The sequence below is a fragment of the Oncorhynchus tshawytscha genome, linkage group LG31, assembly GCF_018296145.1.
Source record: "Oncorhynchus tshawytscha isolate Ot180627B linkage group LG31, Otsh_v2.0, whole genome shotgun sequence".
NCBI classification, from domain to species: Eukaryota; Metazoa; Chordata; class Actinopteri; order Salmoniformes; family Salmonidae; genus Oncorhynchus; species Oncorhynchus tshawytscha.
In genome coordinates this window covers 21783142-21807899 of record NC_056459.1, presented here as the reverse complement: position 1 = coordinate 21807899, position 24758 = coordinate 21783142, and the positions used below count along the sequence as shown (strand labels likewise).

General features: G+C 42.1%; 2 protein-coding genes across 3 annotated transcripts in view; one reads left to right on the top strand and one right to left on the bottom strand.

Moving 5' to 3' along the window:
* The first annotated feature begins 14730 nt into the window (after positions 1 to 14730).
* Positions 14731 to 22716, top strand: LOC112229515 (CCN family member 4). The gene is made up of 5 exons (XM_024395381.1): positions 14731 to 14920; positions 18080 to 18368; positions 18821 to 19075; positions 20876 to 21069; positions 21237 to 22716. The coding sequence occupies exons 1-5, from the start codon at positions 14873 to 14875 to the stop codon at positions 21540 to 21542; spliced, it is 1092 nt and encodes a 363-aa protein (XP_024251149.1). The 5' UTR covers positions 14731 to 14872; the 3' UTR covers positions 21543 to 22716.
* The window catches only part of ndrg1a (N-myc downstream regulated 1a), a 29664-nt gene continuing 27580 nt past the window's right edge, over positions 22675 to 24758 (bottom strand). For both annotated transcript variants that reach the window (XM_024395379.2, XM_024395380.2), the window contains 2 exons: positions 24636 to 24687; positions 22675 to 23995 (listed from right to left, as the gene is read on the bottom strand). In XM_024395379.2, the coding sequence (XP_024251147.1) occupies positions 23781 to 23995; positions 24636 to 24687 (267 nt within the window). In that variant the 3' untranslated portion in view covers positions 22675 to 23780. The remainder of the gene's footprint in view (positions 23996 to 24635; positions 24688 to 24758) is intronic.

Genomic DNA, 24758 nt, shown 5'->3' with positions numbered 1-24758 from the left:
TGGTCTCTTGGTCTCAAGTGCTGCAGCCAGGCTCTTGAGGACCTGATTGTGCCTCCAGGTGTAGTGGCCTTGTGAGAGGCTGGTCTTGCAACCTGTCATTATATGCCTGAGAGTTGCTGGAGCTGGGAAGAGGGGGCAGGTCGGGTCCTTGCCATACCATTGATGTAGGTTTTTTGGTGATGAAAACACATCATAAAAAGCTCTTATGATGAAGCTGATGTTGCTTGCCTCCATTTGCCAAAGCTCACTCCAGTTGATCTTTCTCCTCTCCAGGCCTTCCCACCGTGTCCATTGCCCTTGTTTACCAAGAGAGACAGCCTTTGCACTTCTTGCAGTCTCCTCCTGTCTGTGCACCTTCTCGACCACCGGCTTCCTGCGTTCAGATGTTGTTGCCTTATGGAACGTTGGTTTGCTTGCTGCCAGGCCAAAGCCTCCTCTTCCATGCTGGAAATTCCCCACAATGTCTTGGTGTCTCAGGGCTGGTGTTGCTTGCTGCACAGCCTTGGATGATGTCCATTTCCGTCCAGTTTGTAGGGGAGGTGCAGCCTTGCTTATGGTCTGGTCTTTGAAGTCCTTCAATGTCATCTGAAGTCTTACTTTAGAGCACTTGTACTCCTCTGTTAGACTTGTAAGAGGTAGTTCAAGGACCCCTTTGCCATAGAAGCCGATGTTACTCAGGCATCGTAGGACACCCAGCCATTTCTTCACGTATGAGGTAATGGTTCGCTCCATCTTCTCCACTGTTTTTATTTAATTTTTTACCCCTTTTTCTCCCCAATTTCGTGGTGTCCAATTGTTTAAGTAGCTACTATTTTGTCTCATCGCTACAACTCCCGTACGGGCTCGGGAGAGACGAAGGTTGAAAGTCATGCGTCCTCCGATACACAACCCAACCAAGCCGCACTGCTTCTTAACACAACGCCATCCAACCCGGAAGCCAGCCGCACCAAGGATACACCGTGCTAGGCCAATTGTGCGTCGCCCCACGGACCTCCCGGTCGCCCCACGGACCTCCCGGTCGCGGCCGCACAATTGGTCTAGCGTTGCCCGGGTTAGGGAGGGTTTGGTCGGTAGGGAAATCCTTGTCTCATCGCGCACCAGCGACTCCTGTGGCGGGCTGGGCGCAGTTTTGCATGTTGTATAATTCCTTCTCGTTAATGTCATAGTCAACATAGCTACTAGAACTAACACGTTAGTAAACCCGCTCCAATCATGCAGTCTAGTGTAGTCATCAAGCAGTTTAGCAGGTACCCGGTGGCAATAAATTAAAAAAAACAAAAGCTTACCTTGACTTGGAAAAGCTCCAGGTTTGGATAACCATAGCCAGCTAGTTAACATGACATCCCTCTCTGTTTGAGTTGGGTGTTTCAGTAGGCTAAACTAGCTAGCTGCTTACACTAGCTAAGTAATTGAAAAAAAAAATCCCTCTTTTGCTTCTCCTTAATTTTTGAAGAAATGTATTTTAAAACAGTTCAACTATTGTCTCTTTGAGTCAACTACTCACCAAATTGTATGCAGTGCTAGTTAGCTGTAGCATTTTGATTGATCTGATACTTTGATTGGGGGGACAGACAACATGTCAGTTCATGATGCAAGGGCTCTGATAGGAAGGAGGACGTCCTCTGGAAGTTGAACTTTCAAAATACAGAAATCATCATTGTATGATGCCCTGAGCCTGCCTGCTGTTCTGTACCTTGTCACTCCACCCTAGATTATTGACCTTTGCCTGCCCTGACCCCGAGACTGCCTGCCGTTCTGCACCTTATGAACTCTGGATCTGGATTACTGACCTCTGCCTACCCTTGCTTGACCTGTCGTTTGCCTGCCCCCTGTTCTAGTAATAAACTTTTGTTACTTTGACACTGTCTGCATCTGGGTCTTCTCCTGAAACGTTATAATTTCTTTATTTTGAAAGTTATATATCTTAAACTTGATTGCTGACAAGCAAAACATTTTGTTACTGTCAACAATGGATTAATGAAACAAATTCAAAAATTAAGTTTTTGGGTGGGATTTTCCTTTAACATATTTGTTCTATAGCAATCTTTCATGTCATAATGGTTGTTAAGGAACATGTATAACCTGACTTCAATCAACTTTCACTTTGCCTAATTTGCTCAATTATAATCATTGACATGTATATTTATTAAAATGGCTGATACTAGATATGGATGCTTTTGATAGATGACATTTGGATATCTGATATGATACTGATACTGATACTGTTATGAGAGGAGAAGGTATGAATGCCAATTGGAGAGTCTAACATCGGGAGTCATTTCAATTCCTCCACTTCTAGGCCTGTATATGCTAAATGCATGTTGTCGTGGATCCAACTGTACAGTATGATTTGATGTTTTATTCAAACTGATTTAAGGAAACTTTCCCAGGCGGAAGTACTGTACTACCGATGAACAATTTTCATATGACCTCTTCCTTTCTTTTGAGGTTTCTATTGCTGCTACAAACTCACTGGATTAAGAATCCTGCTTAACTTTGAGGCTAAAGGATTTCCAAAACAGGGTTTCACTTCAAGGCGTTCTCAGCTCAGGACCATAGAGCTCTGAGCCTTTTTAGGAGGGATTTTCATTTCGCCAATGCTTCATGCCAAATGGCACCCTATTCCCTTTATAGTGCACCACTTTTGACAAGGGCCTTGGTCAGAAGGAATGCATTATATAGGGTGCCATTTGGGATGCACACTAAAAGTACAGGATACTTTCAGACACGGACAGCCAGGCTGATTTTCCAGTCAGGCAATTTATGAAATTGGTTTTTGCATCACTCAACCCATCAGATCAAACCATTCTTTAATGGTCAATGGGAGAGATAGTCCCTTAGAACAGTCCCTTGTGTATCAAATGTCTCAGAGTTGGAGTGCTGATTTAGGGTCAGTTCAGCCTTTTATATCACATTTAATAAGAATACATGGACAGGAAGGACTGATCCTAGATCAGCACTCCATGGGCCTCTTTGTGAATAAGGGCCCAGATCTTAAACCAGTTAAAACCTACCTCAATCCTAACTTGAACAATTACTGTATTTGACAAAAATAATAGCTTAGGTCAGCCAACTCTCATTGGGATGAAGCATAGCAGACTCATTCATCATCCTAGACTGTCATACTAGGGCTCTGTGTTTTGAACAAATATGTGACATGCCTGGAATGGAACCTTGTTTGAAAGCTTTTTCATGAAACTGTCCCCTTTTTATGCCAGATGGTCCAGCACCATCCTCAGACAATTGCTTACATAGTCATCCGAATCTCTTCAAGCAGTTTGACAACGCACCTACAAACACATGGAGAACGCAAATTGCTGTTTTTGATGGACATGTTTATGATGCACAGCTTCACACTGGCTCCCACTATTGTGTTAAATCTCAAATTAGTAGCAGATGCATGATGCATGGTTTATGATCAGTACACCAGGTGCCTGAAATGTGTTTAGTCCTAATGTTGTCCTCTGGAAGTGGATAATTATGTTTTTTACTGGGCCAGAGAAGATGACAACGTTGGTGCGTGTGTGTACGATTACTACAAAAAATGTGCACCGGATTTATTCATGTAGTAAGGAACTGACCAAATTGAGGGGTTGGTGTGGTAAGTGTAGAAAGAGCACCTCACAGATCACCTCAGAGCGTGACAAACCTGTTCTGGGGATTAAGATGCCCAGGGTAAATAATTGGGGTTCAGGGATGGGGCGCGTTGCTCAATTACATTGTGGTCATATTCTCTCTCTGCTCTCTCTCTCTCGGTCTCTGTCTCTCTCTCTCTCCATCAGTTTACCTAGCTTTACACATGTCCATAATACACCAATCAAACCATTGACTGGGTTCAGTTCTAAGAGGCTTTTCCATAGTGCTTTTATATATGGCGAGTACTCCCTTTGTTGGAGAGTGTGACTGTGAGCTGTCCTTAAGTCACTCATGGATCTCAGAATTAACCACCTTTCACAGTCTCACATTATTATCAATTTCCATGCCTAGGGCACTGTAGGACTAATTTCCAGCATGTGGGGTGTTTGTTTGTCGGGCTGGCTAGGAATGCCGAGCTCTCAGTGTTTACATCAACACTGCTCCTTATTATTGCTAGAAATGAATGCATTACTATGCAATACCTGGTTATCATATACAGTCCTTACTAATTGTGCTATTGTAGTTCTATGCTATTACACGGTTTTAGCCCATCATATCCATCCACTACTGCTCTATTTACAGTATATTTATTGTTCCTTTCATTTCTGAATTACAGATTCATCCCCATGTACATCTCCAGCAGTGTGTGTGTGTGTGTGTGTGTGTGAATAAAGTTCCTGCGTGTGTCATCTCTTGAACTGCCTTATTCAACTTTAACTGGGGGCGCTACCAGCAAACACGAAGAGCTGGGTCGCTCTCTTTCACACACAAATTACGTTTCCTTAACACATTTTCCACAGCAGATAATCTTGGTTAACCCAGAAGTAAAATCTTCCATAATTTGGTCAGCTACGTGATTAACTTCTGGGTCTATACGTGTTAGAAATTGAGAGTTCTGGTGGTTTGCGAAGTCTCGATTCTCACAAAAGAAAACTCTCAACCAAAGCCCCCCACCCCGATCCACTCGAAGCTAAGCACTTTAAGCACAGCCTTCGTCCAATCCTGATATGTCCATTTAACCAGTGACGAAAAAAACTAAGATTGGCCCAAAGACTGCAGCACATTATCTCACACATCCAATTCAGTCCCGGCAGATTCTTTGGTCTACACGCAGAATCTGCCCACGGGAGATGACAAAGGCAATGTGGAAAATATTTGTCTCTTTAACAGCAAAACCCGTTCATTCCAGACATTTAAAAATAGGAGTTTTAAAGGATATGATGAACATGGAGGATGACATCATTGTGATTTGAACTGAACATCTGTGAACCAGACAGTTAATTAACCAGACAGTTTCATTTAATTAATATGTAGGCTAGATGAGGGGAAATTCAACTTACCATAGTCATATAAAAACATAATAAATTGCATCTGCCTTCTAAAGAGAACGTATCCCTCAGTCGTTACAGCTACACAGAAGAATTCCTGTTTGTTAGTGTGGCTTGCGACAGCACCCACATTTTAGATGTTGTACAAATGATTTCGGACACATAGTTATTATTATTCTTTTCAACGCTACTCCTGTTACCCTGTTTAAGCTAGAAATACCGTTCAAACTTTAAAACGTGTAGACTAGTCTGGAATAGTGTGTTTGCATACAATTTGTGATATATCTTTAATACTTTTTCATTTATTTAACTTTTTGTCCTTTTTTTGTCCACTTTCATGGGATTTCCTTTGCATTCTAAATGTCCCATTGTGACATCATCACTCCCAACATTCTATTTTATTCACTGTAAACAATTTAACTTTTGACTCATCAGCTACTTTGACCACTTTCCCAACAGATTAAATAAAAAGTTAGAATGAAATCTTCCAGTACTTCTCTGCTATTGAAATCATAACTAATTATCTGGAACCGATTAAACATTACAGCTGTTTAAATAACCGTATCAACAACATTTTCTCTAACTTTTTATAAACAACTGACATTTTTACCACTTTCCCAACAAGTTAGACAAAAAGCTAGCGAGTATGACATCTTTTTCTGCTTCTCTGCTATTCCAATCTGAAGTCAGAAAAAAAATATCTCCTACCGATATATACAATACAGCTGTATTAGTAACCACATTAACACTTTTTCCCCAACTTTTTCCAAACAACTGAATTTTTTACCACTTACGCAGGACTTTAGACAAAAACGTATACAGTCTGACATCTTGGTCTACTTCTCTGCTATTCAAATCAGGAATCAGAACATAATTATCTTCTACCAATCCAAAGTTACAGCTTTTTGTCTGAGTTTAGAGTGATGAAAAGTAGCTAGCTAACATCAGCTAACAGCTCTCATGTCTCATCATTGAGCAGCCCAAATGGATATGTTGCTATGTATACACATGCATTTCAATGTCTAAAATGGGCCATCGGCTAGAATGGTAAAAATATCTTCCATCTCCTCTTTCTCCGTTTAAGCTATCAACTCCAACCAACGTTGAGATGTTCAGACTGCTTGTTAAAATATTTGTTATACTATAAAGACTTTTTGAAATATGACCATTTAGAATTTGCATAAATTAACATGAGTTTGAATGCGAACCACAGGAATACAGAGGTAGTTAGTCAAAATGGTCCTGCTCCTTGGCCAATTAAGCTACAATACCTTCAAAACATTCAGGCTATCCTAACTTCAGATTATTTAAAACTTGTATCAACTATAACTATATAAAGTTTTCAGAGACTACGGTGAACGTTTCATAGGAGCTGCACCTATTTTGTACAGTTCTGGGATAATACTGACTTGCCAAATTTCCAATGTGGAAACTGTCAACTTATTGAGAAATACATGTCTGGGCTGAACATCCAGAGTAAGCAAATTGAGACATTACAGCGTATCCAGACATTCTGGTAATGACTGGAACTTGGATCTCTGGGAACATTCCGAATTCTGATATTAATGTTGAGGGTTATAATGTGTTCAGAGCTGACAGACAGGGTAGAGGTGGTGGAGTGGCCATTTTTATAAAATAAAATAAAGTATTTGTTTCTTTATTGAAATCCATTTCCCTTGCCAAAAAAATGTTGAGCCACTATCTTTAAGCCTTTGTCTGGGGAAAAATGTATCCATAACTGTTGTACGGATCTACCGTCCTCCCCCAGCTAACCTTTGTGCACTCGAGGAGTTAACTAGTTTGTTGTCTTCTTTTACTAAATCAGAAGTTATTATTCTGGTTGACCTACATTGTGATTGGGAAATGCAGGCTTCAGACAATCTAAAACACTTGTAATGATCTAAACCTAACATAGCTGGTGACTAAGCCTACACGGCCCAACCCTAAATATCCTTCAAAGTTAACTCTGATTGATCTTATTTTAACGAATACACAAGAGAAGTATGTTTCTACTGGTGTCTTCGCCCAAGACATTAGTGACAATTGCCCAGTTGTGTGTGTTAGAGATGTGAGAATACAAAAATCTGAGCCTCATGTCATCACAGAGGAGCTTTAAAAACTTCTTCAGTAAACAGGCTTTTTTACATTATCTTTATTTTAGTGACCTTCATTGTATTTCAGCTATTTTTTATATTTACCTTTATTTAACTAGGCAAGTCAGTTAAGAACAAATTCTTATTTTCAATGATGGCCTAGGAACAGTGGGTTAACTGCCTGTTCAGGGGAAGAACGACAGATTTGTACCTTGTCAGCTCGGGGGTTTGAACTTGCAACCTTCCGGTTACTAGTCCAACGCTCAACCTTTAGGGATAATCATGCTCCCTTCAAAAAAACAAGGGTTAAAGGTAGATTGAATGCCTGGTACACTCCGGAATTATCAGAAGTCAATCTCTAAAAGAGATGATGCTTGGGTCAAGGCCAGGAACACAGGCTTAGGCCTGGACTGGCAAGCTTTTAAGCAACTGAGGAATCATTGTGTAAGACAAATCAGAAAGGCTAAATCTTATTATTATGTAACCGCTCATTCGGATTGTAATGGGAACCCGGCTAAATTCTGGAAAACTGTCAAATCCTTTTCTTTGAAGGCTTTTAACAAATATGTCAAATCAAATCAAACTTTATTAGTCACATGCGCCAAGTGTAGACCTTACCGTGAAAGGCTTACTTACAAGCCCTTAACCATCAGTGCAGTTCAAGAAGAGGAAAGAAAATATTTACCAAATAAACTAAAGTAAAAAATAACAAAAGGTAACACAATAAAAATAACGAGGCTATATACAGTCCTGGATGCTTTGCTAGCAATAGACAACAAGAAATCCACAGGGGCCGACCAATTGGATCCTGGTCTGTTTAAGTGTGCAGTGCCCATCACTGTTGGCTCAATAACCCACATGTATTATTTTACATTGTTTTCAGGAAATACTCCAAAAGTATGGAAATCAGCTCTTGTGCTGCCACGCCATAAGGACGGAGATAGTAGTGATCTTCATCATTATCGCCCCATTTCAAAGATTCCTTGTCTAGCTTAGATTCTTGATCATTGGTAAATGTACAACTTTGCTCTTTTTTTATCTGAGAAATGCATTTTGAATGTAAACCAATCAGGGTTTAGACCTGGGTATAGCACAATGACAGCAACCACATTACTTGGTAATGATCTCCTCAATCCTTTAGACACTAAAATTAAATGTGCTGCTTTGTTTGTGGACTTGTCAAAAGCTTTTGATACTGTTGATCATGCTAAGTTGTCCTTGATAGGCCTGAGCTCAGACACCTGTAGCAGTGAAAAAAGGAGGACGAGCACGCTCCCATGGGTTCATGATTATCTGACAGAACTCAGGATTGATATGGATTTGATGTTTAAAAAACATATAGATGAGATGGTTAAGAAGCTAAGATTTAAAGTTGGCTTTTTCTACAGAAACAGATGATGCATTTCTCTAAGCAGTAAAAATCTGATTATTCAGTCTGTAAGGACAGACGCTGGGAGACGAGAAGCAAGTACAGGGAGTGAATATTTAATTAAAAAACAGACAGGAAACAAAACACGAACAGCGTCTGGACAAGGGACACATGACAACATTAATGCTGACACGGGGGATCAAACTCAGGATTGGACAGATAAAGAGGAGGCAATCAATAATGTGATGGAGTCCAGTGGAGTCCAAAGAAGCGGCTGATGCGCGTAACAATGGTGACAGGTGTGCATAATGATGGGCAGCCTGACTCCCTTGAGCGCCAGAGAACACAGTCTATCTTTCTATCTGTTCTTGATTATGGTAATATTATTTATCAAAGTGCAGCTCCTAAATTGGAATGGAAATGGTGCTCCACCAATCTGGAAGTCTTCAGACTAGCTTGGAAAGACAGTACTGTACAATATCGAAGAGCAGTCACTGCTGCTCGATCATCCTATTTTACTAACCTAATTGAGGAGAATAAGAACAATCCAAAATGTATTTTTGATAATGTTGCAAATCTAACTAAAAAGCAGCGTTCGACAAGAGAGGATAGGTTTCACTTGTTCAATGAAAAGATCATGATCATTAGAAAGCAAATGATGGACTCCTCTTTGAGGAGGTCAGAGACCTGGCCATGTGGTGCCAGGATAACAACCTCTTCCTCAATGTGATAAAGACAAAGGAGATGATTGTGGACTACAGGAAAAGGAGGACGAGCACGCTCCCATTCTCATCAACGGGGCTGTAGTGGAGGAGGTTGAGAGCTTCAAGTCCCTCGGTGTCCACATCACCAACAAACTATCATGTTCCAAACACACCAAGGCAGTCGTGAAGAGGGCACAACAAAGCCTATTCCTCTCAGGAGACTGAAAAGATTTGGCATGGGTCCTCAGATCCTCCATTTTTTTTTACAGCTTCACCATCGAGAGCATCCTGACTGGTTGCATCCCCGGCAACTGCTTGGCCTCCGACCGCAAGGCACTACAGAGGGCAGAGCGTACGGCCCAGTATATCACTGGGGCCAAGCTTCCTGCCATCCAGGACCTCTATACCAGGCGATGTCAGAGGAAGGCCCTAGAGTTTGTCAAAGACTCCAGCCACCCTAGTCGTAGACTGTTCTCTCTGCTACTGCACAGCAAGCTGTACCGCAACACCAAGTCTGGGTCCAAAAGGCTTCTTAAAAGCTTCTACCCCCAAGCCATAAGACTCCTGAACAGCTAATAAAATGGCTACCCAGACTATTTGCATTGCCCCCCCCCTCCCCTCTTTTACGCTGCTGCTACTCTCTGTTTATTATCTATGCATAGTCGCTTTAACTCTACCTACGTGTACATATTACCTCGACTAACCGGTGCCCACGCACATCGACTCTGTACCGGTACCCCTCTGTATATAGCCTCACTACTGTTATTTTACTGCTGCTATTTAATTATTTGTTACTTTTATTTTTTACTTATCTATTTTTTACTTAACACTTATTTTTCTTATAACTGCAGTGTTGTTTAAGGGTTTGTATGTAAGCATTTCACTCATGTGATGAATAAAATTTGATTTGATTTGATCTGCATATTTCTCCAAAGCTCAGTTGTCCTGAGTCTGCACAGAATTACCAGGACCTAGGATCAATGGAGACACTCAAGTTTTTTAATTCTGTATCTCTTGACACATTCATGAAAATAGTCATGGCCTCTAATCCGTCAAGCTGCATACTGGATCCTATTCCAACTAAACAAATGAAAGAGCTACTTCCTGTGCTTGGCCCTCCTATGTTGAACATAATATATGGCTCCCTACCCACCGGATGTGTACCAAACTCACTAAAAGTGGAAGTAATAAAGCCTCTTGAGAAAGCCAAACCTTGACCTGGGAAATGTAAAAAACTATTGTCCTATATCGATTCTGCCCTTCCTCTCAAAAATTGTAGAAAAAAGCTGTTGTGCTGTAACTCACTGCCTTCCTGAAGACAAATAATGTATATGAAACGATTTGGTCTGATGTTAGACTGAGATTGCACTCATGAAGGTGATAAATTACCTTTTAATGGCGCCAGACCAAGACTCTGCATTTGTCCTCGTGCTCCTAGACCTTAGTGCTGCTTTTCACACCATCGATCACCACATTCTTTTGGAGAGATTTGGTCTACGTGGACAAGTCCTGTCCTGGTTTAGATCTTATCTGTTGGAAAGATATCAGTTTGTCTCTGTGGATGGTTTGTCCTCTGACAAATCAATTGTACATTTCGGCATTCCTCAAGGTTCCGTTTTAGGACCTCTATTGTTTTCACTATATATTCTACCTCTGTTGATGTCATTGGGAAATACAATGTCAACTTTCACTGCTATGCGGATGACACACGTTTCAAATTAAACATAGTGAAGCCCAAAATTGCCTACCCTGGAAGCCTCTGTTTCAGACATAAGGAAGTAGATGGCAGCAAATGTTTTACTTTTAAACTCAGACAAAACAGAGATGCTAGTTCTAGGTCCCAAGAAACAAAGAGATCTGCTGTTGGATCTAACAATTAATCTTGATGGTTGTAATGTCGTTTGAAATAAAACTGTCAAGGACCTCTGTGTTACTTTGGACCCTGATCTGTCTTTTGACAAACATATCAAGAATATTTCAAGGACAGCTTTTTTCCATCTTTGTAACATTGCAAAAATCAGAAACTTTCTGTCCAAAAATTATGCAGAAAAGCTAACCCATGCATTTGTCACCTCTAGATTAGACTACTGAAATGCTATACTCTCCGGCTACCTGGATAAAGCACTAGAATCCTGCTAGACTGCTGACTAGAACCCAAAAATGTAATCGTATTACTCCAGTGCTAGCATTAGCCCTAGCCTTAACAGGAAGCCGATTTCAAGGTTTTACTGCTAACCTACACAGCATTACATGGGCTTGCTCCTACCCATCTCTCCGATTTGGTCCTGCCGTACATGCCTACAAGTGCGCTTCGGTCACAAGGCCTCCTTATTGTCCTTAGAATTTCTAAGCAAACAGCTGGAGGGAGGGCTTTCTCCTGTAGAGCAACATTTTTATGGAATGGTCTGCCTATCCGTATGAGAGACGCAGACTCGGTCTCGACCTTTAAGTCATTACTAAAGACTCATCTCTTCAGTAGGTCCTATGATTGAGTGTAGTCTGGCCCAGGTGTGCGAAGGCAAAGGCACTGGAGCGACGAACCGCCATTGCTGCCTCTGCCTGGCCTGCTCCCCTCTTTCCACTGGGATTCTCTGCCTCTGATACTATTACGTGGGCTGAGTCACTGGCTTACTAGTGCTCTTCCATGCTGTTCTTAGGAGGGGTGCGTCACAGACGTGATCTTCCCTTCCTGTCTGGGTTTGCGCCCCTCAGGCTCGTGCAGTGGAGGAGATCTTCATGGGCCTTGTGTCAGAGTAGTAAGTTGGTCTGTTGATATCCCTTTAGTGGTGTGGGACTGTGCTTTGGCAAAGTGGGTGGGGTTATATCCTGCCTAGTTGGCCGTGTGCGGGGGGGGGGTATCGTCGGACAGAACCACAGTGTCCCCCGAAACACCCCTGTCTCAGTCTCCATTATCTATGCTGCAATTGTCGATGTGCCGGGGGGCTAGGGTCTGTCTATTATACACGGTGTAATTCTCCCATCTTATCTGGTGTTCTGTGTGAATTTATGTATGATCCCTCTAATTCTCTTTCTCTCCCTCTCTCCCTCTCCTCCCGGAGGACCTGAGCCCTAGGATCATGCCTCAAGACTACCTGGCATGATGCCTCCTGGCTGCCCCCAGTCCTCCTGGTCGTGCTGTTGCTCCCGTTCAAGTGTTCTGCCTGCGGCTAGGGAGCCCTGACCTGTTCACCAGACGTACTACCTTGTCCCAGACCTGCGGTTTTCAACTCTCTCTCACTACCGCACCTGTTGTCTCAACCTCTGAAAGCTCAGCTATGAAAAGCCAAATGACATTTACTCCCGAGGAACTGACCTGTTGCACCCTCTACAACCACTGCTTATTATTTGACCCTACTGGTCATCTATGAACGTTTAAACATCTTGAATAACAATCTGGCCTTAAATGGCCATATATTCTTGTAATCTCCGCCTGGCACAGCCAGAAGAGGACTGGCCCCATATCAGAGCTTGGTTCCTCTCTAGGTTTCTTCCTAGATTCGGGCCTTTCTAGGGAGTTTTTCCTAGACACATTGCTTCTACATCTGCATTGCTTGCTATTTGGGGTTTTAGTCTGGGTTTCTGTATAGCACTTTGTGACATCTGCTGACATAAAAAGGGATTAATAAATACATTTCATTGCTACTACTCTTAAACCTTTGGATGCCATCTACCATAATGCTCTTTGTTTTGATACAGGCTACAGTTTTGATACTCATCATTGCATCCTATATCAAAAGGTTGGCTGGACTTCGCTAAAGACCTGTCGATCTCTACATTACTCCCTTTTTGTTTACAAGACCCTACTTCATAAACCTCCTTCTTATTTAACTTTGATGTTGAAGTGTACACACCTGAGTTGCCTAACCCATTCACAGGATTGGTCACAGGATTCACAGGATCTCTTGAGATTCATAGGGTCTCCACCGAGCTAGGTTAATCTGATTTTATTTTTAGCGCACCGTATTTCTGGAACTGTCACGCCCTGATCTGTTTCACCTGTCCTTGTGCTTGTCTCCACCCCCCTCCAGGTGTCACCCATCTTCCCCATTATCCCCGGGGTATTTATACTTGTGTTTTCTGTCTGTCTGTGCCAGCTCGTCTTGTTTGTTCAAGCCTACCAGCGTTTTCTCAGCTCCTGTTTGTTCCTAGTCTCTCTTTTTCTCATCCTCCTGGTTTTTGACCTTTGCCTGACCTGACCCTGAGCCTGCCTGCCGTCCTGTACCTTGGACTCTGCTCTGGATTATCGACCCCTACCTGCCTTGACCTGTCATTTGCCTGCCCCTGTGGTTCCAATAAACATTGTTACACAGTCTGCACTTGGGTCTTACCTTGATTCCTGATAGGAACAAAATTCAAAACACAGTATATTCATCTTGATGTTCTGGTGCAGTTCAGGGCAATTTAAAGTTGAAGCTAGAGAAGACCCATTTGCGACCAAGCTTTAACTTCCTGACTGATGTCTTGAGATGTTGTTTCAATATATCCACATCATTTTCCTTCCTCATGATTCCATCTATTTTGTGAAGTGCACCAGTTCCTCCTGCAGCAAAGGACCCCCACAACATGATGCTGCCACCCCCGTGCTTCACGGTTGGGGTGGTGTTCTTCGGCTTGCAAGCATCCCTCTTTTTCCTCCAAACATAACGATGGTCATTATGGCCAAACAGTTCTATTTTTGTTGCATCAGACCAGACGACATTTCTCCAAAAAGTATGATCTTTGTCCCCATGTGCAATTGTAAACCATAGTCTGGCTTTTTTATTGCAGTTTTGTAGCAGTGGCTTCTTCCTTGCTGAGCGGCCTTTCAGGTTATGTCGATATAGGACTCATTTTACTGTGGATATAGATACTTTTGTACCCGTTTCCTCCAGCATCTTCACAAGGTCCTTTGCTGTTGTTCTAGGATTGATTTGTACTTTTTGCTCCAAAGCACGTTCATCTCTAGGAGACAGAACACGTTTCCTTCCTGAGTGATATGACGGCTGCGTGGTCCCATGGTGTTTATACTTGTGTACTATTGTTTGTACAGATGAACGTGGTACCTTCAGGCGTTTGGAAATTGCTTCCAAGGATGAACCAGACATGTGGAGGTCTACAATTTATTTTCTGAGGTCTTGGCTGATTTCTTTTGATTTTCCCATGATGTCAAGCAAAGAGGCTCTGAGTTTGAAGGTAGGCCTTGAAATGCATCGACAGGTTCACCTCCAATTGACTCAAATGATGTCAATTAGCCCACCAGAAGCTTCTAAAGCCATGACATAATTTTATGGAATTTTCCAAGCTGTTTAAAGGCAGTCAACTTACTGTATGTAAACTTCTGACCCACTGGAATTGTGATTAAGTGAATTATAAATTAAATAATCTGTCTGTAAACAATCGTTGGAAAAATGTATTGTGTCATGCACAAAGTAGATGTCCTAACCGACTTACTGTTCAATTGCATAGCTGGGATACACATTGCTCAGTTTATAGACAAGCCAGCTCAACTTCAGGGCGGGCTTTCGCGCGTGAGGAGCAGCGGGTGAGAGTGGAGGAGAGGGAAAAAGCAGAGCGCGCTGCCAGAAAAGTGACGTCGGCAGGCACGAGCTTTAATAACATCACCAGTCCCAGTCCCAGACAGTGGTCCTCGCGGAGGAGATGACAACTAGAAGAAGATTGCCTGGGACTTGTGGAGTGCGAAATATTTTGTTTTTAGTAAAGGAATAATTCTGGGTTCAATGAATTTACAATTCCTAACCAGTGATGAGCTGGCTGCTAAAGTGGATTCTTATAGCAGCAGGGATTCAACAGGTGAGAAAGTGCCATTATAATATTTTTTTATCAACACTTGGTTTAAGCGATATTTACCAAATCTATTTATTTCTGATGTGCCAGATCTGATTCATGATTTCTTTAGAATAGAATAGTATTATTGATGCTTCCGATAAATTCACCGTGTTATCCCTCCAAGTTTGTTAGTTGTACTTTACTGCCACCATGTGGTTATGTGGAGTCATGTTTTGCATTTTACTCCAGATTCAAGGACTTCTTGGACAGTACTGTAATAGCATGGCATCAACAAATACTATGTTTCTAGTTTAATGTGGCCCTATCTGCCAAGTTAGGAAAGGTTTTTCATTAATTCAATACTTCACACGTTAAAACTGCTCAAACAGTCTCAAAATGTCTGGCCTCAAACTGAAGTTTTTTCACTCACACTGCATCAAATTGGGAGAGAAAAAACAACTGCTTACACAAAGAGATGAAGGTGAGAGTCTATGATGCTCTATGTTGATTTGACCAGAGTTGTGCTCATGGTCTACCCTCAACATTCAGCTTGCACTTTCTCAACCTGACAACAGACTGCATGTGTGACACAACATTGGTCATTTCACCCAGGTTTGGCAGGGGTTAGAAGTCAAATCAGTTGAACACTCCACATCTGAGGAAAGAAAGTTCCAAGTTTCTTATCTGACCTATATGGCAGTATTGTCAAGGTCACATTAGAAGTCAATCAAGATATTTGATAAACCATTTATCACTTTTTTCATTCCCAGATGCCCAAACAGCGTTTGATGTTGATGTTATATGCCTGCTTGAGGTCACATGGTCACACAAAGGTCACACAAAAGGTCAAGGGGTTATAAGTCTGAACAGGTGATGGTATTGACATTAATCTCAATACCAATTTTGGCTGTCTAGATATGATGGGGGTAAGGAACAATAAAGCTTTGTATACACGTACATAAACCGCCAAGCACAAAGCTTCTCATCTCAACAGAAAACCCAGTCCAAATTCACGTTATGCAATATGTATATATATGGATTTTAAGAACATTTTTTGTACTCTCTTCATCCAATTTCCCTTCATTTTTAGATTAAAAAGCTACATGGAGATGATAAACTGTTATTGTCATGATCAGTTGTTGTCTGTGTCTTTTTCATTACCTTGTGAAACAACCCCCAGAAAGCCCTTTAATGCTGAAAGTGACACGTTGGCTGAATCCCAAATGACACCCTATTCCGAAAGAGTGTACTATATAGGGAATAGGGTGCCATCTGGGATGTAACGTGTTCTCTGATGTTGTTGTGTAATGACTGAGCCTGATGACTGCTGACTACGCTTCAGCGGCAGATCCCCTGGGTACTGGCTCTGTGGTACACCCATGATTAAATCTCATTTATCTGCATTAAACATCCTATGAGCTCAATGGATTTACTATTTATTACTATAATTATATTAGAAAAATGTGAAGGCAACTGATGGGCTGCCAAGAACAAGCTTAGGAAAACAAAAATAACATGATTACGGGGTCTTTTTCACATTTAATTCATTGCAGATTAATTGTGTCTGTATAACCTACCTGGATCAGAAGCTCTTTGGCTTTTATGATATTAATATAAACATGTTGAGGCTGAAATGTAATTAGAGTGGTTTAATACAGAATAAGACCCTGCAGTAATATAGGAATCTCCAAGAAAAGTTCATTTAGCACTGTTGGTCGGCCCATACTGGAGGCAGCGCTTGCTGTTATGACAGCATCAACATTATTTACAATTGTTTTCATTGAGACGGTTTCCTGTACACAGATTAAGCCTAGTCCTAGACTAAAAAGGCCTAATCTGTGTCTGGGAAGCCAGCCCCCAAAAGTTCCCTACAAAAAATCTGCTTGTTGAATGTTCAGACATCAGAAATGAAAGTTTGGTCCTCAGACGTTAGGCATAAAAAGTAGAGTGTCTCGTTCACAAAATATGACATTTTAAAGTAGCCCATTAGGCGATCTGGCTACTCCATGTGTAATAATGGGTTATGGAACACTCTGTACCTGACTCAGACGAGGAAGTCCTGCTCTTATAATGTGAGGCCAAGACTGAGAATCATTTTTGGAGTTATAAATACTGATCCAGTCTGAGCCAGCGGACGAGCCAGTTTCCTCTGTAGGGACTTAAACAGTCTGGATCCAAGACCAACCGCCATCTGTTTGGTTGTAAAACTCTTCCTAGTGGCTTGTTCAGACAGCACATCTGTTTTGAGTGCTTTAAAAAAAGGGGTGCTTTTCACTTGATCACACACACACAAATTGGGTTTCTGATCTTGGCATAAATATATACAGTTTGTACAGGCAATATTCATGGGGTGAAATGTTGGACACGTTTTATTGTATTGTCATGTCAGCTGTGAAAATACTTTTATATTTTCAAAGAAACTATGAAAAATGGCCTACAGGCAGAATATTGTGTAGACAGGGGAACAAAAAGTACTTTGACTGATCAGCGTCAGATTGATGAAATCATTTTGATTTCATATTCTTTCTTTTACCTCCCTTACCCTGTTAATCATCCTTGTTGTTGTTGTACAATCCGAACAAGAAGGCCAGCCAGACCTTTAGGCACATTCAGGACTTGCAACACTTATCTAGCCAAATAGGGGATTTGGGTCTATTAGTTCTTAGGCCGATATAGGACATGTTGGAAATAAAAAAAGATTAAGGACATGAAGCTAATTACGACTTTGATCCTTGGGGCAACAGCCTATTATTCCCCCGTAACTGATGTGATTGTGATACAGGTGATCCACGTGCTAACAAGTACATGTGCTTCACAGGAGGTTGGTGCCACCTTCATTGGGGAGGACGGGCTTGTGGTAATTGCTGGAGTGGAATGGGAGGAACGGTATCAAATACATGGTTTCCATGTGTTTGATGCCATTCCATCTACTCCGTTCCAGACATTATTATGAGCCATCATCCCCTCAGCAGCCTCCACTGATTGCGCTTTTAAATTGTCCTAGACATGGAAACCTACACAGATAACATACTGTACATCTTTGATGCTTTAGGAATGTCTGTTCTCTACTTACATGGTTTATTGTGTTATCAAAAGTCATAGCGTTTGACCATAGAAAACTAAAATATGTATTATGTATATCAAAGTGCGTAACACTAACTCCTCCATTTCCCTCTCATCTAGGCCTACTCCCAGACCCAGATTTCCACTGCCATGCTGCCCCTAGCAGAATCCACAGACCTAGAGCCATACAACCGGACCCAGTACTGCCACTGGCCCTGTGAGTGCCCCCTGGTCCCCCATTCCTGCCCTTCAGGGGTGAGCTTGCTTATGGATGGCTGTGACTGCTGCAAGGCCTGCGCCAGGCAAGTGGGGGAGGAGTGCAACGAGGCAGACACTTGCGACTACCATAAGGGATTGTACTGCGATTACAGCTCAGACAAGCCTAGGTACGAAAAAGGAGTGTGTGCATGTAAGTGTCATTTACCACACATACTCTAACCTACTAAAGACACGTCATGATTAAAGGACTAATCCACTCAAACTATATTTTGGTATGTTTCATTAGTTCAGTGCTGATACAGTCCCAAAATATTTTGCATGTCAGCAATCTGGTTTTCAAGATATCAAATTGTAACTTGCCACATTATCATGATGATGTGGAAAGTTACAATTTGCAAGTCCTATATTTTGAAAACCTTATTGCTGATATACAAAACATTTTGGGACTGTATCAGCAGTGGACTAATGAAAAAAAATACCAAAAGATAGGTTTCACAATCATATTACCCAATGTCATGACATGTTTGTTTTTGTTCAGATAACACTAAAAACATTGTCTGCTACATTACATTGTTATCATTACCTTATTCACTGTGTATCTCTCTGTGATTGTAAGACTGCTGTCCTGACCTTCTTTGCCAGATATGGTTGGCGTGGGCTGCGAGCATGATGGTGTGATCTACCGGAATGGGCAGAGCTTCAAACCCAGCTGTAAATACCAGTGTCTGTGTGTGAACGGGGCTATCGGGTGCGTGTCCCTGTGTACGGACTCCCAGCCCCCCCGGGTGTGGTGCCAGAACTCAAGGAGGGTCAAGATCCCAGGACGCTGCTGTGAACAGTGGATCTGTGACGAGCCCAAGAAGGGGAGGAAGACTGCTCCAAGACATGCAGTGGAAGGTAGGACACAGATCCATCAATCAATCAATCAAACAATTGATCAAGCAATCAATCAGTCAGTCAATCAATTAATCAGTGGTGGCTGGTGTACAGGCTCATCGTAATGGCTGGAATGGAATAAATGGAACCGTTTCAAACACATTGCTACCATTTAGTGATGGAGAAATAGTCCATGTGTTCAATACCATTCCAGTCATTACATGGATAGAGTCTCGTGTATTGAGAATCTTGTAACACTAATAACCATGGTAATATTGAGCAATTCTTTGAGAACTGTGAAGCAAAATAGTTTGAGGACATTGCTTCATAGTACCGTCCTATAGGTTAACTCAAACCCTGTTCCCAGAGAGCTACCGTCCGGTAGGTTAACTCCAACCCTGTTCCCAGAGAGCTACCGTCCGGTAGGTTAACTCCAACCCTGTTCCCAGAGAGCTACCGTCCTATAGGTTAACTTCACCTCTGTTCCCAGAGAGCTACCGTCCAGTAGGTTAACTTCACCTCTGTTCCCAGAGAGCTACCGTCCGGTAGGTTAACTTCACCTCTGTTCCCAGAGAGCTACCGTCCAGTAGGTTAACTTCACCTCTGTTCCCAGAGAGCTACCGTCCGGTAGGTTAACTTCAACCCTGTTCCCAGAGAGCTACCGTCCGGTAGGTTAACTCCAACCCTGTTCCCAGAGAGCTACCGTCCTATAGGTTAACTTCACCTCTGTTCCCAGAGAGCTACCGTCCTGTAGGTTAACTCCAACCCTGTTCCCAGAGAGCTACCGTCCGGTAGGTTAACTCCAACCCTGTTCCCAGAGAGCTGCCGTCCGGTAGGTTAACTTCAACCCTGTTCCCAGAGAGCTGCCGTCCGGTAGGTTAACTTCACCTCTGTTCCCAGAGAGCTACCATCCAGTAGGTTAACTCCAACCCTGTTCCTGAAGAGCTGACAGGTGTATAAAGTCGAGCACACAGCCATGCAATTTCCATAAACAAACATTGACAGTAGAATAGCCTTTACTGAAGAGCTCAGTGACCTTTCCAACAAGTCAATTCGTCAAATTTCTGCCCTGCTAGAGCTGCACCGGTCAACTGTAACTGCTGTTATTGTGAAGTGGAAACGTCTAGGAGCAACAATGGCTCAGCCGCTAATTGGTAGGCCACACAAGCTCACAGAACGGGATCGCTGAGTCCGTAAGCGTGTAAAAATCATCTGTCCTTGGTTGCAACACTGGCTAACTAGTTCCAAACTGCCTCTGCAAGCAGCATCGGCACAAAATATTTTGTGCACAAAGCGAGGTCCATACAGAAATGGTTTGTCGAGATCGGTGTGGAAGAACTTGACAGGCCTGCGCAGAGCCCTGACCTCAACCTCATCGAACACCTTTGGGATGAATTGGAGCGCCAACTGCGAGCCAGTCCTAATTGCCCAACATCAGTGCCAGACATCACTAATGCTCTTGTGGCTGAATGGAATCAAGTCCAACATCTAGTGGATCTAGTCCAACAACATCTAGTCCAACATCTAGTGGATGTTCCAACATCTAGTGGAATGCCTTCCCAGAAGAGTAGAGGCTGTCATAGCAGCAAAGGGAGGACCAACTCCGTATTAATGCCCATGATTTTGGAATGAGAGGTTCGACGAGCAGGTATCCAGATTACTTTTGGTCATGTGGTGTATTAGGTCCAGTTTTGATGAATAATGTCTAAAAAGCACTTCTGTCACTGCCCATATTAAATTGTAGTCTCTCTCTCACTCGCTCACACACTCTCTCTCTCTCTCACTCACACACTTCCTCTCTGCCCGTCTCTGTTGACATAGCTCTTCCTGTTGAGGCGAAGGGCCAGAGCAGGAACTGTGTGATCCAGACAACCTCCTGGAGTATCTGCTCTAAGACTTGTGGTCGAGGTCTGTCCCTGCGTGTCTCTAATGCTAACGACAGGTGTGAGATGGTAAAAGAGTCCCGCCTCTGCAACATACGGCCCTGTGAGGTGGACATCACCAAGCACATCAAGGTACATGTACAGAGTATGTGTATGCATACACACGTTTACCCACATATATGGGCACGGACACATATCCATGCATACATGTACGCATTGCAAAGGGGTCTAATGTTTGTTTGTTATGATATCTGTATTGAAGAGTTCACATTGCAAAAAAGACCTCTCTTATCTCTCAGCCAGGGAAGAATTGTATGAACATCTACAGAGAAGAGCAGCCAAAAAACTTTACCATCTCAGGCTGTGTCAGTAAGAAGTCTTACAGGCCTAAATACTGTGGGGTCTGCGTGGCCACGGACCATCGCTGCTGCATTCCCTACAAGTCCAAGACCATCGATGTGGAGTTTATGTGTCCCAACGGTGCCGTGTTCACCTGGCAAGTCATGTGGATCAATGCCTGCTTCTGTAACCTCAGCTGCAAGAACCCCAATGACATCTTCGCCGAGCTGGAGAATTACTATGGCTACCCTGAGATCGTGAACTGAGACATTTCAATAATAAGCCATGCTCTTATTATGGGCTCTATTCAATCAGATCTGCTTAGCAAACATCCGCATAGCAGTTGTTTTGATGGTGTTAGAGGTGGAACTGCTTTAGAGCTGTCAATCCACAAGTGGCTCCCGGTATTATACCTAAAGCGGACATTGCCATCGGCTGCACGGAGGCACATGAACAGCCATAGGAATGTACACCTCAATTATGATGATAGAAATGCGTATTATTTAGTCGAATGATTTTCTATTTGAGCGTGATTATTTCTATATAGCCTACACTTTCTCCTTCCGAACTTCTAACAGGAGTGTGGCGGGTGTGGATTTGTGACAATGGTCGCATGTGTAGCTGCTCACCGATTTGCATTTCGACCTCTGAAACATCCACTATGCAGGTGTCTGCTATCGCTGGTTAATGCCTGATCTAATTGAACCTAGGCCTAAGCCTCCATCTACCCCTATTTTCACCTACTTTTCCTTTTCTCAATGTTTTTTTGTTTGTCAGACTTTCAGAAACTCTGTTTTATATGTGAATTTATTTTATACATAGAGGCCGGTATTCAATCTAAGGCACGTTTTAGAACAATGCTCCATACAGCAGACAGTCCGCCTTTTAAAGGTAATTTCCCCAGCATTCACAGAGATGGCATTCAGTCTCTAGATCATCCATTGGATTGAATTCCAGACAAAGCATTTTTTCTTACAAGGGGATCTTTCTTTTGCTTTTTTTCCTATTGGAAAAATGTGTAAATCAATGTTTTTTGTTTGTTTTAAGCTCGTCTTTATATGGTTGCTTTCGGAAATAGTTTATTGACTTACAAGTAAACCAAGTGTGTGAAATATTTTAGTTATAATTTATTGAAGTACATTTTGAATACTAAATGATTGAACAAATAGTTTGTCATACAGGTATTTTTATATTCACAGTAACAAGTTTCATGAAATCTTGTTCATACTCATGTAAAGATTGTTCGATTCAGAGCCACGCGATCAAATCAATGAGTATGAGATGACGTGAGATGCTACTATAGAATGCATGTGCTATATATATATATATGGTTAAAGATCCTGTGGAACTGTGGTATCATTTGATCTTACAATCATTCAAAATGACAACACCAGGACAAAAAGTTATAGGTTTTTAATAAATACAAATTGTTATGCTATATTTAATTCTTCTCATCTACAGCATTAGGCAGTTATGCATCTTCATAAAGCGATGTCGGACGGTGTTCTACATAGCCGGCAAGTGTTGCTGTAGCGCACGTAAGAGGGTTTTTGAGAAGCTCTACGGCTAACTCGGATCTTTATATCACATCATGTGGATCGGCTTGACTTTCTCAAATCCATCACAACAAAGGGGCCTTAATAAGTCAGAGGGTTTCCATGGCACATTATCTCTGTTTGCCGGGATTGCATAGAAATAACCATTTACACAAGAAGAAATATCCAAAAGAACAATTGTGCCTGAAGCCATGATATGTTAATAAAGCAACAGTATGTGATTGTTTGATCAATGAAAGGATAACCTCATGAAATGCTCTACAATAGATCCAGAAGAATGTTAACTCCAGAGGAAACAGACGTCCTAAAAGAGAGGAATCATTACAGGAATGTGTTGTGTGTACATGATACTTTTCAATTCCCTCCTTTCCAAAGTTTCAAAGATTAATAGCAATTTGAGAAGATAAAAAAGACTGCATATATATTTATTTTTGATCCACTTGCCTACCTATTCTTACGCCACTTCTCTCCTGTATCCCACAGTACATTAATCATAACATTGAAAAGTTAACGATGAACAATTAGAAAGTCATTTATAGTCAGGTACACATTTGAGAAAGCTGTGTCATATGTAATAAAGAACTATAGACAAAAAAAACAAAAAACTGTCTTGATGACAAACTGCTGTACTAAGTACTGGTTCTGCAGCCACAGCTTTCTCCCACATTCTCCGTTGTGCTGTGTCACTCTGCTGCGTTGCCACTAACAACTAGAAATTCCACCCGACGCGGCAGATGGGAAGGGATCTGTTTATTTCAGAATAGGTTTTTCCCTCTAAGGAATTTCCTTCATAATGCAGTAGTATATGCTTGCATAGCCTTACACACACAACCTCTTCGCATAACTCTTTGGCATAGAGACATTCTCTAGTTGTGTATGTGTGGTTAGTGGCAGCGCAGCAGGAACCAGGGTGCAGAGGTTAAAGGTTGAGTGTCATGTAAGGGTCATCTAGCAGGACACTTCGGTGGACTTGAGCGCAGTGCTGCTGTTTGCTGTGCCTTCCATACTGTCCGTGTGGGAGCGGCCACGCTTCTCGTTGGTGTGTGACCGGCTCCTGTTTCCCTCGTTAGTGTGAGACCGGCTCCTGTTGCCATCCATGGAGTGGATGCTGGAGCCGGATGCAGTGCGAGAGCGGACCAGTCTGGTCATGCTGGCGGAGGGCACTGAGGAAAGACGAGACAAGGTTAAATGTCCATTCACACTGTGTTCATGGTCAACTGAATTCTGAATGTGGGCATTATATTTCATAATCATTATAGAACAGGTTAACTGGCATCCCCATTATTCTTCTACTGCAAATCTACCATTCCAGTGTTTTACTTGCTATATTGTATTTACATTGCCACCATGGCCTTTTTTTTGCCTTTACCTCCCTTATCTCACCTCATTTGCTCACATCGTATATGGACTTGTTTCTACTGTATTATTGACTGTATGTTTGTTTTACTCCATGTGTAACTCTGTGTCGTTGTATGTGTCGAACTGCTTTGCTTTATCTTGGCCAGGTCGCAATTGTAAATGAGAACTTGTTCTCAACTTGCTTACCTGGTTAAATAAAGGTGAAATATTTAAAAAATATATTTTTTAAATCCTGTTGTTATCTGAAGGTGCAGTTACTAATCTCACCCACCAGGTGGCAGGCAAACTCCTTACAGGTTGACGTGAACACCCACGTTTCTTTTACAAACAGTAATAGGGTAACCAGACTTTTATGTTTCTACATAGTTAATTAAATACTTGTGTTAATATAATTACTGGTCAGCGTTGGTTACACAGAGAGTGTGTGTTGGAGTGTGTACTTACTGTAGCCCATTCCCTGAATGAAGTACTTGAAGGCCTCTGTCAGCTTTGCAGGCTGTTGGGTGAGCAAAGGAGAAAGTTAGCAACTTGTTTCCCTGGTATTATCCACATAATGACATAACAGGC